The sequence below is a fragment of the Triticum urartu genome, chromosome 5A (genome assembly GCF_056163025.1).
Source record: "Triticum urartu cultivar PI428250 chromosome 5A, HENAU_Tu73, whole genome shotgun sequence".
NCBI lineage: Eukaryota > Viridiplantae > Streptophyta > Magnoliopsida > Poales > Poaceae > Triticum > Triticum urartu.
Window position 1 is genome coordinate 248,174,547 of NC_141877.1, and position 17,893 is coordinate 248,192,439.

Here is a 17,893-nt window from a genome sequence, read left to right on the forward strand (position 1 = left end):
GTGTCAAACCCGGCATCAATCATGAAGCGACCGCATTAATTGTCTTGCCTCTCGCTGGAAACGACCCCCACTTCCCCGTTCTCCTCTCCGCTCCTCTCCTCTCCTGCCGCACTCCACGGCTGCACGCCTGCACACGTACAAGAGAACCCCAAGCGTCAGGCCCCAAGTCGACTGGGCTCTCCCATCGGATCCAAGCCGAATATGTCGTCGTCGGTCGGAGGTGGAGGGGGAGGCGGCGCGGCTTTGGCCGGAGGGGACGTCGCTGGCCTTCTGGACAAGGCCAAGGAGCTGGACCAGCTGCGGAAGGAGCAGGACGATGTGGCCACCGAGATCAATAAGATCCACAAGAAGATCATCTCCTGTAAGCAATTTGCTCGAGGCCCGTCTCCCTTTTCCATGCTGTCATTTGTCTGGTTGTCATTTAGGTCGATTCGATACGGATTTTGAGCTCCTTCGTATTAGTTACTTACATTAGGGAATTTTGGTGGTATGTTCGACATGCTTAGCTGCTTGATTGCATTTTATTTGTCGTGCATGTGGGTGCCAGATTTGTGCACGAAGGGCTTTTGTCTTCACTCTGGGATGTTGGAAATGTTTTCTTTTGGCTTTGTGTATCAGATATTCAGATACGTTGTCCTTTTCCCTTTCTTCACTGATATATTTATGCCTTCATTGATTTGTTATGCTCCACTGCCTGGCGAGGGCTTTCTTGTTGGTGTGAACTATGTGTCAACAGAAGTAAAAGTTACTCCATGACAATTCTTCTCAACACGTCCCGAAGAGCAACATTAGATGCCATAGAGGTGGGCAAAGTGGTGGTTTCCAGGAAGGGGGAGCAAGATAAATTCGAAGAGTTATTTAAAAACACCATGCGTTAAGTTATCTAGCTTAACTCTATACTATTCATTAACATAAACATAAAAGTATAGTTAACAATCCTGTGTTGGCATTTTGTAAGATACTAAAATCTGTAATATAAGCACTAATTGCTGATGAAATGCTGATTAACAGTTGATTAATTGCTGATAAAAGTATTAATTGAGTAGTATCATAGCACACAAAAAGATGTTGTGGCACTATAATTAATGACGAAAGAGGTGATAGTACATAAAATGAGAACATTTAATGCTAAATAAATCTTGTATACTCCCTCCTTTCCGGTTTATTAGTCTCATCTCATTTTCTTGGTTTTTCCGGTTTATTAGGCTCATCTCATTTTCTCCTACCTCATTTATTGCTATGCCATGTCGTCAATATGCCTAGTTGACATTGCATTAGGATGTTTATACTACCCTATGATAGCCCATGATTAGTAACCTTGTATGATGTGATTCAGTAGTTCTGTGAAAAAAAAATGTGACGGAAAAGAAGAGTTCTAAATTAGTAGTTTTCTTGGCATGGCCTTACAAAAGTATTCATGTAAGAAAAGAACAGAAAATCAGGTATTTAAAGTTGCTTGTTCTGTACCGGAAAACAATCAGCAAATATTCGTGTAATTTCCCTGCTAGTCTCTAATATGGAATTCAATAATCAGTTTGCCCCTTACTGTCTCACTTACTAAGGCATCTAGGTCCATCTTGTTGGTTTACTTGGTCAATTGCTTATCCCTTCAACCTCCCAATCCATTCCACTTGTAACTGAATTGGCAACTAGCTTGTTTGTAGTATCCTGATAAGGGTCAAACCAATGAATGAAATGCACCATTTTTGAAAAATGATCAACTACCACAAAACAAGCAATAAATGTGGTCATTTGAAAAGTTGCAACATTTGAAGCATCATAGCTCTTATTGCAAGGAATGAAATGCGCCATTTTGGAAAAATGATCACCTAGTGCTTCTACTTGATCATCATAGACCAGCAAATCCATTTGAGAGTCGTCTTTCTTTGATGGCAGTGTCCTTTCTTCACGCTCACCATCTTTGCAGAGCTTAACAAGATAATTCACGCCAACAACCAGAGCCAACAAGCCTCGCTTGGAAGCTCTTTCTTCATCTAAGCTTTTAATAACAAAGATAGGCCTTTCCATGTTTAGTTCTAGGTAACCCAAGCACAGAGTCTATACTAACATCTTCCCAAGGTGCATGTGGAATAGGCAAAGTTATATAAAGACCATGGGAAAGAGCTTTTGACTTAGATTTCCGACATGTGATGCAGCGATGGACAAAGCGCCCAACGTCTCGAAACATCCTTTGTCAAAAGAAGTTGTTGGAGAGCGTGGCATAGGTCTTGTCACATCCAAAATGTCCCATGAGTCCACCGCCATGTGATTCTTGCAAAAGTAGTAAACATAAAGAACTTTCGGGAAAACAGAGTTTGTTAGCACGCATAAGATATGCATCACATATAGTATGCTCCCACCAAGTGCCATCTTGGCAGTGAGCAAAAGGCTTAGCAAAAACTTTGATGTGATCAAATCCAATGACATTACGCTCAAGCTTTGAAGCAACATGTATTTGCGGGGAAGAGCATTCGCCACAACATCATCTTTACCCTTCTTGTACATGATGACATAAGGAAAATATTATATGTATTCACTCCATTTAGCATGTTGACGGTTTAGTTTGGCTTGGCTCTTAAGGTTCTTAAGTGGTTCATGATTGGAATGGATAACAAATTCCTTAAGGTGCAAGTACTGATGCCAAACTTGCAAGACTCAAAATATGCAATTCTTTATCATAGATGGGGTAATTCAATTGAGTGCCAACCCCCCCCCCCCCCCCCCCTAAAAGTAAGCTAGGATGATGCTCTTGCATAAGCACACCCTCTATGTCGGTACCTAGTGTCACACTCAATCTCAAAAGTGTTTACGAAATTCGGCAAAACAGGCAATGAGGCATGAGTTAAGCGGTTCTTAAGTTCAAGAAAAGCTTTATCTTGTGAAGGACCCCATGTAAAAGGCACACCCTTCTTGGAAAGAGCATGTAATGCTGAAGCAATGATGCTGAAGTCCTTAACAAAGTGACAATAAAATCCAGTCAAACCAAGGAAACTACGCACTTGAGTCAAATTGGTTGGCTGTGGCCAAGTTTTAAGGCCTGTTCGGACTCACTCCCACTCCGCAGCTCCGCTCCGGAGCGGAGTGGCATGCAACTATAATCTACGGAGTGGCCAGAAGGGCGCTCCGTCCGCTCCGCTCCGTGGCGGGGGAGTGGAGGCTTTCCGAACAGGGTCTTAGTTGCATCAGTTTCGGACTCATCTACTTCAATACCATGGGGAGACACAACAAAGCCCAAGAAAATGAGTTTTCAGTGCAGAATGTGCAATTTTCAAGATTAGCATAAAGTTCCCATTTCTTAGCACTTGAAGAACTTGGTTGACATGCTTGGGGTGATCATCAATATAATATCAAGATGTCATTAAAGTACACAACCACAAATTTGCCAATGATTTGCCTAAGAACATGATTCATCAAGCGCATGAAAGTATTGGGTGCATTAGACAATCCAAATGGCATAACAACTTAACAAATTATTCATAAAGCCCAAATTTGGTTTTGAAAGCAGTTTTCCATTCATCTCCCACTTGCATATGTATTTGGCGGTAACCACTTTTCAAATCAACGTTGGAGAAGATAGTGGCACCATTAAGTTCATCTAGTATATCATCTAAGCAAGGTATGGGGTGTCTATAGCGAACGATGGTGTTATTAGTAGCACGGCAATCAACACACATTTCGCCAAGTTCCACCTTTCTTTGGCAGCATGATAACGGGAATGCCACAAGGGCTCAAGCTACCGTGAACTTTCTCATTGTCAAGTAGCTCTTGTACACGCCGTTGTATTTCCTTGGTCTCTTTGGGGTTGACTTGGTATTAAGTCAATCCGGTGCTTGATGCCGCATAGTGGAGGAAGTCCCGGTGGTGTGCCTGGAGGGAAACTCAAATTCCGCCAAAACATGCGACATGGAGCTGGGAAGAGCTTGTGAGGTATTAGTCAAAATGACTTCATCTTTGTAGAAGAGCACAAAGTGAAGCTTGGACGGGTTCTCACGCACTTCCCTCAAATCAGATTTGGTGGCTACGAAGACAATGTCCTTCTTGGCACTCATCATGGACACACTCATTTTTGGCTTGTGGCGCTCACTCTCCGTTTGATCTCTTACTAGACTCACCATGATCACCCAAAGGTCTTGGCGATGCTTGTGTCTTTTCGGCGATGAATTGGTTTGGGGCGGACCACATATTCCTTTTTCTTCCACTTGTAGCTATGGTGATTGGTGCGTCCATTGTGGATGACGCCACAGTCAAATTGCCACGGGAGTCCCAAGAGAAGGTGCCAAACGGTCATGGACGTCGATCTTGAATGGTACTTCAACAATGTGCTCGACGGTGCTAGTGCCGATGTCACTAAGCCATTGGAACTTGTAGGGTCGAGGATGGCACTTGTACTTGAGGTGCAACTCGGAGCAAAGTTTTTCACTAGCCAAGTTGTAACAACTACCACCATCAATGATCATTTTGATCGATCTTCCATTGATTCCGACTCTTTTGTCAAAAAGGTAGCATCGTTGGTCGGCATTATCTTGTTGTTGAACAATCAAGATCATGAAGAGACAACAAGAGCGGGGCTCGCATCATTGTCACAAAGGACTTGATCATCTTCTTGATTTACATGCTAATGACGAGCAACGTGTTGCGAAGATTCCATTTCTCCTTCACTCATAGATTTATACTCTCCATCTTCATTGATCACCATAGTGTGTTTGGAGGGGCACTTGAATGACTTGTGGCCGTGGCCCTTGCATGTGAAGTACTCAATCTTGCTTGTGTTGTCGGTTGAGTCCCTTGAGTCATTTGCACTTGGTGAAGCTTTAGGCTTGGAGGATCTTGGAGGTAGATGGCTTAATGTAGTCGCCAGTGCCTTGGAGCTTGAAGGACCACCACTAGAGGGTGTAGCCCATGGGTATGGCACCACACTTTAGGTAGCTTGATGATTGGCAGTAAAGTTCATTGAAGTGCTTGGAGTACTTGATGTCATCGTGGACTTATCGCTCTGCCTTCATTGCTTGGTGAACCAATTCGAGCAAGTTGCTGTAGGGTTGAAAATCCGCAGTTCTCTTGATGGGATGGTGTCCATTGAGGAAACGCGCCATCGTTTGCTCATTGGGTTCCTTGACATTAGCTTGGATCATTGCAATCTCCTTGTAGTACTCTTCGACGGTCTTGGTCCCTTGCTTGAGAACTTGGAGCTTCTTGAAGAGGATGCGAGTATAGTGTGTGGGCACGAATCTCGCTCTCATGACTTGCTTCATTGCATTCCAAGTGTCAATGGGGGTTTCTCTTTGTTCTTGGCGAAGGTCTTGAACTTGTTCCCACCATAGGAGTGCATACTCGTCGAACTTGAGGGAGGCTATGGCAATCTTCTTTGTCTCGTTGAAGTTGTGGACTTGGAAGATCTTGCCCACCTTAAGGGCCCAAGAGATGTCGTCTTCGGGGTCTATGCCTCCGAAGAACTTAGGCATTGTGAACTTTAGTTTGCCAAAGTGATCTTTGCCTTCTTGAAGGTTGCAAGGCTGATGTTGTTTGCATTCTTCTCCTTCTTGAAGGTTGCGAGGATATAAGAAGTCCTGGTTGCCTGCATGATACACTTTGTCTGTGCGATTGCGATCAGCTTGCAACTTCATGCGATTTTGCGTTCAGTCAAGTGTTGACGTAGGAGGGTGTGTGCGCTGCTCTTTGTTGTAGTGTTCCTTCCAAAGATGCAACACTAGATGCCGAGGAGGGGGGGGGGGGGTGCATAGCTCCAAACTTACAATTGCCGCCATAAAGGGCACAAAAGGGAATCAACTGAGAGCGGTGGGAAAAGATGCATTGTACCAAAACTCAATAGGGGGGAGCCAAGTGCGCAATTTTTTTAGCTAAGTCACGCACTACGCAGCGGAGAGACATATCGAGCCATTGGTTCATCCTAGGTCAGCCCATCTGTTTGCGGGTGGAGTGCCGTTGAGTAGAGAAGCTATGTGAGCGTCATAGAGATCTTTCCAGACACAGCTGGTGAACACCTTGTCATGACCGGTAACGATTGATTGGCTCATTCCATGTAGATTGACAACATTGTCTAAGAACACTACCGAAACTTTGGTAGCAGTGGGTGGATGGCAGAGCGATACAAAATGAGCGTACTTTGAATAGCAATCGACCTTGGCGAGAATGATGTTGTAGCCTTCAGACAATGGAGCCCCTCGACGAAGTCCATGCTGATGTCTTGCCACACAACTTTGGCTATGGGCAGCGGCTAAAGAAGGCCAACCGACTTTTGAGTTGTTGTGCCTGGCGTGTTGGCATATTGCACATTGTTGAACGTGGATTTCCACTTGTCATTTCATGTTGGACTAATTAAAAACATTCTTCAGATGCTGATAGGGGCAACCATGCTTGAGTGATCTCCAACCACATTGGAACGAAAAGAGTGGATCCATTTGATTTGGAGTGCCGAATTCTCCCCAATCCATAGCTGGTTGTGTTGATAGATCTTGCGCGGTTTGAAACCATGGTCTTCAGACAATTGCAAGGTGGGTGGCTGGGTCAATAGCATAGGAATTCAGTACCTCTTGAAGCCACAAAGGGCAACATTCAGAAATGGCTTGCAGACATAAAAAGGTGGCCAGTGTGGGACAAACCATCCGCAACATGATTTTCCTTTCACTTGCGGTAAATAATTTTAAACTGGAATCCCATGAGCCTCGTCATGGCCATGTCCTAAAGATCAGAAAGGAGAGTTTGTTCCTCCAAATAGCTGAGGCTGTGGTGGTCAGTGCGAATCACGAACTCAGCTTGCTGAAGATAGGGCCGCCACTTCTTGACGGCGAGGAGGAACTCCTTGTAAATTGACGGGTGTTGGCGCTGGGCTCAACACCTTGCTAGGAAAGCAATCGGATGATGCTTTTGGATAAAGACCAATCCAGCGCCAGTGTCGTGCATTTGTTTCCACAATGAACTGCTACTGGAAGTACGAGAGGGTGAGGATGGGGAACTGGCCATCGCTGTTTTGAGCTGATTGAAGGCAGATTGAGCAAGGTATGTCCAAGTTCTTGTGGAGCGAAGTGAGGGAGGGGCTTGGTGATGAGATCGTAGTGCCTCATGAAGTTGTGGCAATACTTTTTCTTACACCCATGCTGACATCATCAACATTAGTCGCCAACTTTGAAAAGTCAATATGATTTATTACATAAACCATTAATCCGTTTAGTGATCCGTCTTAATTGTAGGGTCCGTATTACAAGATCTCATGTTGTTTTTTATATTTGAGGTTTTTTGCCGTCATTGCTAGTTGATAGGTTATAGTACCGTGGTTGCCATATTATAGGCGAACAATCAAGAACACCAAAATGTTGGTTGGATAAGTTACACGAATCGATGTTACAAATATAGGACAATATATAACTTAACTGCGCGATTAATCCTTGCTCAAGGCATTTCGATATGAATAAGCCCTATTCAATCCAATTAAACGGGATATTTATGATTAACTTTAGTCCCATGGGGTAGACAGCCAAAAAAAATGGGCACTTGGCCCCTAGGGTTGGGGGATTGGGGCGTGCTCCTTGCCTTCCCCTCGTATTTCCTTGGCCACCAGCCAGTTCCTCTGCTATGGAAAGGCTGACTAGGAGCCGTGGGGGTGGCCGCCGGGGAGCAACGAGCCTTCAAATCGGCTGCGGCGACCTGTGAGATGGCAGTGGCCACGAGCGAGCGGGTGATGGGCAAGAGCAATGACAAGAAGGCTAGCAAAGGGCAGCAACATACAAGGAGCAGCGGCTGGTCAGCAGAAAGCTGGCGGCAGCGAAATGCCCATCCTGGGGAAGCCAGCTTTGAGGTGGTCCAACACGGACTTGAGGCAAAGCAGCATGGGGGAGCAGCTGGAGCGACAACTTAAGGGGGCTTTGTACATGGCGGAATGAAGCGAATTGTGAGATTGGAGCAGCAGTAAATCGGGTCAAGGTGGTGGAAAGTGACAGATCGGCCAAGAGATTGATTTCGAGAGACCGAGAACTTCGATCAAGAGAGGAGAGGAGAACAAGACCGAGAACTTTGATTGAAAAGCGGGGGATGAGTTGCGGCATCCGGTGGGAAGAAAATAAAATTAAAAGTTTAAAACCCTAAACTTGGGGTTCTAAAACCATGTTAGGAAATATTTGACTTGTATTCCCATGGGGCCGCAGGCCAGTATATATACACGTACAGGTGCAGCAAACATCCTGAAAGCCCCTTATACAATGGGGAAAATACAAAGGCTCTACGACGCTTTAATATAACTCTAACAATGATTAAGTATATGTTGTTGCATCAGACAGATAACACTTGTAAGAGTCTGTCGTATCTGGTTGGACTTTTTTAGCACTGTGCTCGAGTTGGTTTCGAGATTGTATGGGTTTCAGCTCTAGTCTACCCCAACTTGTCTGGGACTAAAGGCTTAGTTGTTATTGTTTTTGTTGTTATAGAGAGCCAGCTGATTAAATGGCCAATATGTGTACCACTAGTTGCGCCATTCTGATGATCGAATTCTTTTATATTGTTATCATTACTTTCTATTGAAGCTGTGAGTATGGAAATCTTAACATTGTTTCACTTTGTTTTCTAGCCCCAGAGATGGTGGATAAATCAGTTGATGCCATGATGGCTAGGCTTCGTGGTTTTTATGTACAAGCAAGAGAACTCTCTGAGAGTGAAGTCAGGTAACATTTGAAACTTCTAGTCAGCGAGGTATTTTCTTCATGCAAAAAAAATTAAAAATTAGTCAGTTGAGGATCTCCATGTTAAATTAAGGTTCCAAAAATAAATAGTTGGAAGGCATCCATTTCTTAACTTCAAAGTGCCGCATTGCCCATTTTCATCGCTTGTTTAAGTTTGAACTTCGGGAAGTCTGTTTTATGTGGGTTAGTTTGGATGACTGTAGTACTAGATTATCTATTGAAGTACTTCCCAACTATAAAATGCGAGTGACTTGTCTGCAATATTGTGAGGACATGCTGTTCAGTTGACTTATGCAATGTTGTTGAAACCACCTATATTAAAATATGCAATTCAGTTGACTTATGCCTTCTGTGTGAGGTGAAGAGTGCTTAATCAGGGTGTTAGGTATGCGGAATTTGAATTGGTAGACTTAAATACTCTTTTGTTTTATCAAGTTCTGCACAATATAGCCAAACCCCTTTTATTTGTTAGGAAGTATTAGTATTGGTCTAGGAGTCATTATTAGGCTAATTGTCCTTCCTTATACCCCCAAGTCTTGTGTAATACCCCTCCCCCTCCCCCCCTTGGGCCTTGCAATACAATCAAGTTGCTTCCATAACATTATTTAGAAAATGGAAGCTTTTTGTAACATCTATGTAGTCTCGGGCACAATATAAGTTGTCGCTCTATTTTAATGCTCATGGAGACAGAATATATAAAGCTTCGCTCAAACTCCAGGCGTTTCTGTAACATCTATGTAGTCTTAGGCACAATATAAATTGTCGCTCTATTTTGAATACTGGTGGATATCAAGTCGAGGCAAATTATACAAAGTTTCACCCAAACTTCAGGCATTTTCAATTAGAATGCGACTAGGGGTCGATGCCCTCGCGATGGACATGAAGCGCGACGCCCAAGTGGCCCAGCTGCGCCATGGTCACGTGGACTGTGCCTCATGAAGTAACGGATGACAATGCAATCCATGGCGTCCATCGTGTCGCACACAATGACTATAACTCGAATGTTTGGCAAATATATTCTTGTTTTAATTAATACCATCCTAGTTAGGAACAGAATGTTTTACCATGGAGCCAACTCAGGACATCATAACGTTTCATTTCACTTGAATGTCTTACCTTGGAGCAAAATGTGAGCATAATCCGAGTACCCCTGAACCAAGCTCTTTGAGTCGATTTTTGAATCGGCTCCCTTCACCTAGCTTCCCCTCCACACCACTGTCTTTGTCCCCTCGTCCTCTTGCTGCGCTATGCGCTTCTCGCGTCTCAGTCTCACTTGCCCCTTCTCTGACAATTTTTTTCTCTCCTCCATGCGTGTCTACCTCGTGCTTCTCCTCCCTGTACTGGATCGTTCTCTCGGGCGCTCAAATTTTGCTGCAAGTAGACGATCTTGCGGGAGATGCTACCTCGGGGGCGGGTTGGAAAAGGATGATCTAGGCTGGCAGAGCGAGTTGGCCATGCGTGGACTTGTGGCTACGGAATGATGAGTGTCAATAAGATCTGTGCCACATATGAGTTGGGGGCTATGAAAATGAAGAATGACGGTTTGGGGTGTCAAGACCGCTCCCGGGAGCAGTTAAGAATTTGAGCAGCAGCAACATCTGCAAGAAACATGCTCTTTTTTTTCCCGCAAAAAAAAGTTGCACAGTCCAAAGGGGACAAACATATATTATATGAAGGTGCAGGTAGGAGATTGATCAAGAGGAGAACGATCTGAAGAAATCGATCAAGAGGGAGGAGACCGAACGAAAAAAAAGTATCTAAACCTGGGCTCATGATACCATGTTATGCGTTTATTGTGGTTGTTCGGTTAACACAGTGGCGATTCGGAGCAGGGATGGGGTGGATGGAAAGGGTGTGCATGTCCTTCTCCATCATTATGGGGGTCCTAAACTAAACTTTCCAGTGCAATCAATGACTACTTTGCTTGAATTGTGTAGGGGTATGACATGGATCACAAGTTGGATCTTCATTTTCTCCACATTTCCATGCCTGCTCGTTGCTACGTGTATACCTTATTATTTGAAAACTGCATCATTCAGCAGTGATCAATTAATTCATAATCCTTCATACTGCAGTGCTTCATCTGCTTTGGTTGGACTATTAGATGGTTTGTTGCAATCTGGAGTTTCAGCTGCACCAAGAAAAAAGATAGGTAAGCACTAGAATTAAGACTTTGCAAGTTAAGTTCAGAGGTTTTAAATGTGAAACACAAAATACCATAGACGCTTTCTACATCGCAGAAATCAGTGAACAGAAAAAGAAGAGGATGAAGTCTGATACAGATACAACACGATTTTCCTCTGCATCTATGAGGAGCCAACTTGACCAAGCTGCAAACCTTAAAGGAGAGCAGGTTTCATTTCCAGCTGAATTTCGAAATATCAGTTAGTCTTTGTATTTCATGTACTTGTGGGTACATGGTACTTCGATGGCAAAGCTTTTTTCTTTCCATGTTAGAGAGGATATGAACCTTACTATATTCTTATATAGTTTCATGGGATTGCTTGCACTTGTTGAAGGTGCCAATTTTTCAGCAGTGTCAACATCCAAAATGTCCAGCATGACAGTCCGGTTGTTGAATTTGGATTTGTTCTTACAATCTTTTGCATAATTTATGCCTTTTTTAATATTCACGAGTGCTTTTAGGGGATTTGTCATTGCCGATTTCCAAAGATTTATAATTTCTATTACGTAAAAATATTTATTTAAAATTCGTAAAGGCCTCCTTTCCCCGAATGAAGTCATGCACGTTTTTTGTTTTTGGAGTTTCGAGTCGACAACTAATTTAACTGCATTGACAACTAATCATATTTGCGCACACGTTACATTTAATTCTATCTTGGTGGTTGTTTGGATAACTAGCATTTGGAACAAGTTTTAGCAAAATCAGTTTTAAGAGGATTTTTAGGGAAAAAACAGTTTAAGTTGTTGGTTTGTAGAGTGCTTTGTTTGGGCTTAAAAACTTCAAATATGGTACTAGTTTGGGTGAGACTAGTATTGAATGGATTTTCATCTCACAACCGAATGTCCACGAGCTCCTACTCGGCCTCCTGTTCCCCGAGGTCGTGCTCGGCCTCCTGTTCCCGAGCTCGTACTTGGCCTCCTGTTCCTGAGCTCATACTCGGCCTCCTGTTCCACGAGCTCGTACTTAGCCTTCTGTTCTTTGAAGCTCATATTCGGCCTCCTATTCTATACATCATCTTCTTTTTAGAAGCTTTGATGCACGTACTTGATCTCCTGTTCCACGAGCTGCAGCATTGATGGTGTGGTCACCAAAGGGCATAGGTCTGGTCGATGAGCCTACATCACCTCGCCGTCACAGGAGCCGGCCTTGATTATCGGCGCCACGGCAGATGTTGTGGAAGGGTTGTGTGCTGGTGAGAAGCTTGAGGAGCAGCACGCTGAGGCTGTATGCGTCGATGTCCCTCTTCTTGGTGAGCACGCCGAAGCCCAGCACAACATGTGGCAGGTGGACGACCGCTGAGAACCCAGCATGCGTGGAGCCGAAGTCTTAGAGCCTTGGCGCCCATGGCCGCGTCGAGCAACACGTTGGAAGCCTTGACGTCGTCGTTCACCACCTGGGCAGAGACGCTCGGTGCTGGGGTGCACCTTGATGACCGCAGTTCTGAAGCCACCCTAGCCGACCATGGCCGATGTGAATCCCGCCTCATGGCCTCCATCTGCGCCCGCGACTGCTGCATGGCGTCCTTGCCGCCAAAGCCAGGCTGCTGGACAATGGCGTCGTCGTCACCTCAGCCAGGAAGCCAGTTTTTGCAAAAAAAAAATGACTATTTGTCAATTCTCCAAAAACGCAGAATTATGCGTACATGCAAAACTGATTTTAGTAATCCATGGATTGGTTACGTTGTGCAAATAGAGTTTACGTCAAAATCGGCTTAAATGGGTTGCCTACAAACACGGCATCCAAAGCATATGTGCCTTTGTATTTTCTTGTTTACCTACACGGACATAATAGGTATGATACAAAGAAACACAATCAGTTCTAATTCTGGTCTTCTGGATAATGGACTTCCTTTATTTATTTCTCAGTTTCTGTTGATTTAATCATTGCTGTTATAATTGTAGACCTCTAGATAGACATGAAGGACAAACGTGCAAGTTATAGCATTAATCTATAATACCATGATACCTTGTTAACTTTGATTGTTTTGTTTAAAACTATGTATGCTTACTTATGTGCTTGTCTAACAGATTTTCACCCACATATGATCGTATTATCAAATAATTAAGGTGCATATGTTTTCAGTGTCTTTAGTCTAAATAAAGTGCACCAAATTTAATTTTGCTTCTAGTAATATCATGGCTCGCTTGTTCAGTAATAAGTGATGGATTCAGCAGACACTATGCATGTGTATGAGTTAAAAAGTGCTGACCACTCATCCTTGCTAGGATTTTGTGTTGCACCTCTTGTTCTGGGTCATCGATAGACTTAAATGTAAATATATTTCTTACTGTCCAGGAAGACAATAAAAACACATTTGATTGACGAAAATTTGGATTGATAAAGAAGACTATTTCAACTGGAAAATAGCCATAGGTCTGCGATTCCCAGATAGTTTTTCTTATTCGAAATAATGGCTTATGTGGCCCAGGCTTGTACTGAGATTACTTTCCTACTTATACTTGATTGTATTTTGCTGGACTGGAGTTATTGAACTGCACAATTCTTGAACTTGGATCATATTCTAGCAATTGTATTCCTTAAGCCCTCTGTATTATAAAAACATAACCTGTTTGTAGAAAAGCAATACGGTGAAACGGCTGTGGTGGGTTTCTGTTCGACGCGAATTGCTTGGTACAATGGCTTCATGCAATACTGTCCATTATGCAACCAGGTTTCTAGCAGTGCAGAATATGGACTTTAGCAAATGAAATACTAGTGTATTAGATCCAGTTATTCAAACAAACAATGGTTTCAATTTTTCTGTAAAAATGGACATACATTACTCAGCAACGGTAGCTTCATGGTGTGGTAAATCAAAGTTTATTAGCATGCTTAAGAAAGAACATGAAGTGACAAACGGAGCATTACTGTTCGCTCTTGTTGGTACGTTTAGGTTGTAAATTTGTGACATTGTTGTGTCGTAAAATACTAAGTTATTTAATTCACCATAGTATAGCACATACTTCTACATACACATTCATATAGCAGGTTGATCATTAGAGATTGCAAAGAAGTACTTCAAACGGGAGTTATTGAATAAAATAGTTAGAAGCTGCACTCTCATACCAAGGTCCATGGAAGATTTGGTATAGTTGGTGATATTACATCAGTTAGTCATCAAACCGTTGTACTGACAACATCTATATGAATTATTTAACCATACTCTGTTTTTTCTCGCACATGTTAATACAACTCCCTAGAAAAATCTTTTAATGAGTACTTCTACTCAAGGTTTTTTAAGAGCTAGGTGCTGAGTGAGTGTTTTGCCTCCGCCTTGCCCTTTTCTGACCAAAGCGGAGCGGAGCTTAAGCACAATTAGGCGGATGTTAAGCGCTAGGCATTAATCTTAAGCGCGCGCCTAGTTTTTCAGTGCTTGTAATTGTAGTGGACGATTATGCTTGAGTTTGAGAACTTAGCTCTTCATTTATTGTTCACGTTAGTCCTTCACATATTTGTGTAGTTATTTAATGTTGGACATTTGTGCTCTGTCATTTCAGGTTGCAGCTAGGGTAAAATCGGATGATGAAAAAGACGAGTGGTTTGTGGTGAAGGTCATACATTTCGATAAGGAAACAAAAGAGTATGTATATGTTTTATTTCCTTCTGTCTATTCTGCAAATTATTTTTTGTGATATAATAGCTGCTATGCAGAAAATAGCTTATGTTGAATTGAGTGAGTGTTAGGCAATACTAGTTAATTGTTGTTGGGGCTGTCTTATTAGTTACTGTTACTTGAAGAGGAGTCCTGATGCCGTGAACCTTTTTATTTTTTTAAATACCGAGGTAGACAAAACACCAATAAATAACAAGTCGAAGGTTTTAAATTACTGGGGCACGATTCCACAATTGAATACAAACAGGGGAACAAACAGAGTAGTTGATGCATTGTCCAGAATACAATGTAAAATACACACTTCGATAGCCTGCTCTGCTAAACCTGCTTGGTTTCTGAAGTTGTGACCAGTTACAAAAATGATCTCAAGTGAAAGGACCTACTAGTGCAATTAACTACTACTCCTCGTACTGTTCTTAATTACACTTTACAGCAAGGTGTACTCAGGTACAAAAACAGAATTGTTATCGGAACAGACACACCTCTCAGAACTAAACCAGTGTCTGCCGCCTGTGGGTGCCACCTGACCTTCCGGGAGGGCGTCGGGGGCTACCCTTCCTCTCGCCTCGTTGTGTACCGGGGGAAACCCTTGGCAGCAGCGTCGTCATCGTCGCGATCCTTCTTGGAGGTGTTGATAGGTGCCGGCGCTTCGGAGTCTTGGTGGAAGATCCCGGTGGGGGCAACGATCGCGAGGCTTCTTCGTTCTTGTTGATCCGCCGTTGTCGGCATTTGTTTCTTTTGCTCTTTCTCTGTCTTTTCTTTTGGGTGTGACTGTGCTGCTTCCGCCCCAGCACCTATCCCTGTATGGTTCGGTTGGTTGCTTTGTATACAAAGCGGGGGGAAACCCTTTTTCAGCAAACCAGTGTCTGCTTTGCATAATTCTGAGCTTGTGGCCATTCTGTATCCCAGGCCTAATAATACAGTTCAAAAAAGCGCTAGGCGTTAATTGTGCGTTTTGCCACCGCCTTGCACTTTTCTGACCAAAGCGCATGCTTATGCGCAATTATGCGCGGATTAAGCGCAGTTATGCGCCTTTGCTATCGCCTAGAGCCTAGGCGCACTTAAGCGCTCGCTTAGGCACGCCTTTTTTAACTATGCCTAATATATAAAGGCACCACAGGGTGGCCAATAGACAAGACAGTAGGCTAGGCAAGAGATCATGAGGGGATGGTCCGGACACCCGTGGCAGGGGTGGTCGAACCGGCCGTGGTGGGTGGTTGGAGATGCTGTCTGATGGCCCTGTTGGGCTTGTTGGGCTTGTTGCCGACTGTACTATGATGATTTAGCGCATGGGGAGGAGCGTCCATAGTCATGCTCTGAGGATGTAGCCATGCCAGTGAACCTCGTTAATAAACCTTTGTGTGATTGCTTGTCCTTGTATGATCGACGTGCGCCTTGGATTATTTGATTGGGGCCATTAAAGCTATTGACAATATACGACGAGGTTTTCTATGGAGAGGAAGGATGCTAAGAGTGGGCATTGTCTGGTCGCTTGGACTAGGTCCTGTCGCCCTCTTGAGCTTGGAGGTTTTGGTATCTCTACTCTTTAGTACCTGGGTTGGGCCCTCAGTATGATAAGTCTTGTTACAAAAAAACGGACCTCTGCAAGCTGTGGTCGGCCTTCCTCATTCATGTTGCTCAATCTGTGCGAGCTTTTTTTTTCTATGCGGTAGTTTCCGAGGTCGAAAGTGGAGAACAACACTTCTCGATGGATAGATGGATACACAGGCAAAGAATTGCTGACTTGCTCCACATTTGTTTCCTCATGCAACTTCTTTATTTGATCCATGCCTGGAAGTTCAGCCTCAAAAGAAGTCACGAGACATGCATGGACGACCCAAAGCATCGGCTACTCGATTGGTTGCTCCCGATTTATGCACAATGAGATAGTTAAACCTCTCAAGATATGTTGCCCATCTTGCTAGCATGCAACCAAATGCTTTTGATTTCTAAAATGCTTAACGGATTGATGGTTAGTGTAAACGATGAACTGTTTCCACAATAAATAGACTTTCTAAGTTCTTAAAGCTCTAAAAATAGCATAAAATTCTTGCTGATAAGTACTACATTTTTTCTGAAAACACACTTCATTTTATTGAAAATGTAGAGGAGTGCAACAAGCAAGCCTACTGGGTGACAAAAATACAAACAAGAGTCTGAGGGGCTGTTTGGTTCTAATTCTAACAATGCCACACTTAGCCACACATTTTTTCCAAACTTGCCTAAGGTTAGTTGAATAAAGTTGGAGCCACAAGTTGGCAAGCTTAAGGGAATCTTGCGACACTATGAGTATGGGATGTGGGGCCCTAGTGTGGCAAGAAACACCATGCCTAACAGCCTAAGGTGTGGCATGAACCAAACACCCACCTAAGTTGGTTAAATTTGTCTAACCTTAGGTGTGACAACTTGAGGCAACCTTAGTCTGAAACCAAACAATCCCTAAAACAACACTAGAACACACTCATGGGATATCCCAGTTTCCAGATGTGGAAATAATTGACCCTTGTAGAGTACAATGTGGGATGAGACTTGGAGTACAAGACAAGTCGTAGCATGTTTAAATTATTCTACTCTTATCTCCTTATCTCTACACAATTATACTTCTAACACCTGACAGCAATGCCCTAAGGCCATTGGCCCCAGCTTTCGCCTAAAGCCTCACTTTCTCTTTGATCCTGGCCACCACAGAGGAGGTGCTTGGCCTGGCATGCTCAAAAATGCACTCGTTGCGTTGCTTCCATATCAACCAGCAAGTGAGCAGCGTTATGGAGGCGAAACCCTTGCGCAACGACTTTGGCGTGCGGTGGTGAGAGAAATGCCACCAATCCATGATGGGTCCCCCTGAGCCCAAAGTCAAGACGGCGTCTCAAACCAAACTTGCTGTGAAAAGGACAATCAACAAGTAGGCGTTTGCATTGTTTCCTAATGTTGATCGCGAAGGAGGCAGGTAGGCGCTCATGTGGTAAGCTCCGGCTCGCTAGTCTTTTAGCAGTCCAGCAACAGTCCATGGTGGCGAGCCAGAAAAATAACTTACAACATGTTTGAGCGTGTTTGGTTCGTGGGAGTTAGAGATGGGGAATGGGAGTTGAGGTGTAAAGAGACTAAAAATCCACTGATTGTTTAGAGAGAATGGAAGTTTAAGTGGGAAAGGAAATGGGAGTTGAGGGTGCCAATTCCCACCGATTTCTACCCATGGGGGGACCAAACAAGCGATGAGAGTAAAATTCGTGGGCAGGACTTCATCCTGGACTAATTCCCATCATATACCAAACAAGCGATTGGAGTAAAATTCTATTTCCCACGCCTAATCCCTCGACAAACTCCTTCGTGCAAACTCCCATTCGGCTACGCAAAGGTTACCAAATAACCTCGTGCGGCGCCCACGATCTCTAGTTTAGCTTCCAA

The 17,893-nt window shown here is 43.6% G+C and overlaps 1 protein-coding gene across 5 annotated transcripts in view; it reads left to right on the forward strand.

Annotated features, from left to right (window-relative positions):
- The window catches only part of SGF29A (SGF29 tudor-like domain-containing protein), a 45,123-nt gene continuing 27,230 nt past the window's right edge, over nucleotides 1-17,893 (forward strand). For 2 of the 5 annotated variants that reach the window (XM_087525843.1, XM_087525844.1), the window contains exons 1-5: nucleotides 1-361; nucleotides 8,579-8,672; nucleotides 10,766-10,842; nucleotides 10,931-11,043; nucleotides 14,373-14,455. In XM_087525843.1, coding sequence (XP_087381969.1) covers nucleotides 202-361; nucleotides 8,579-8,672; nucleotides 10,766-10,842; nucleotides 10,931-11,043; nucleotides 14,373-14,455 — 527 coding nt within the window. In that variant the 5' untranslated portion in view covers nucleotides 1-201. The remainder of the gene's footprint in view (nucleotides 362-8,578; nucleotides 8,673-10,765; nucleotides 10,843-10,930; nucleotides 11,044-14,372; nucleotides 14,456-17,893) is intronic. The other 3 variants (XR_015604392.1, XR_007283369.2, XM_048673033.2) reach the window with 2 other exon arrangements.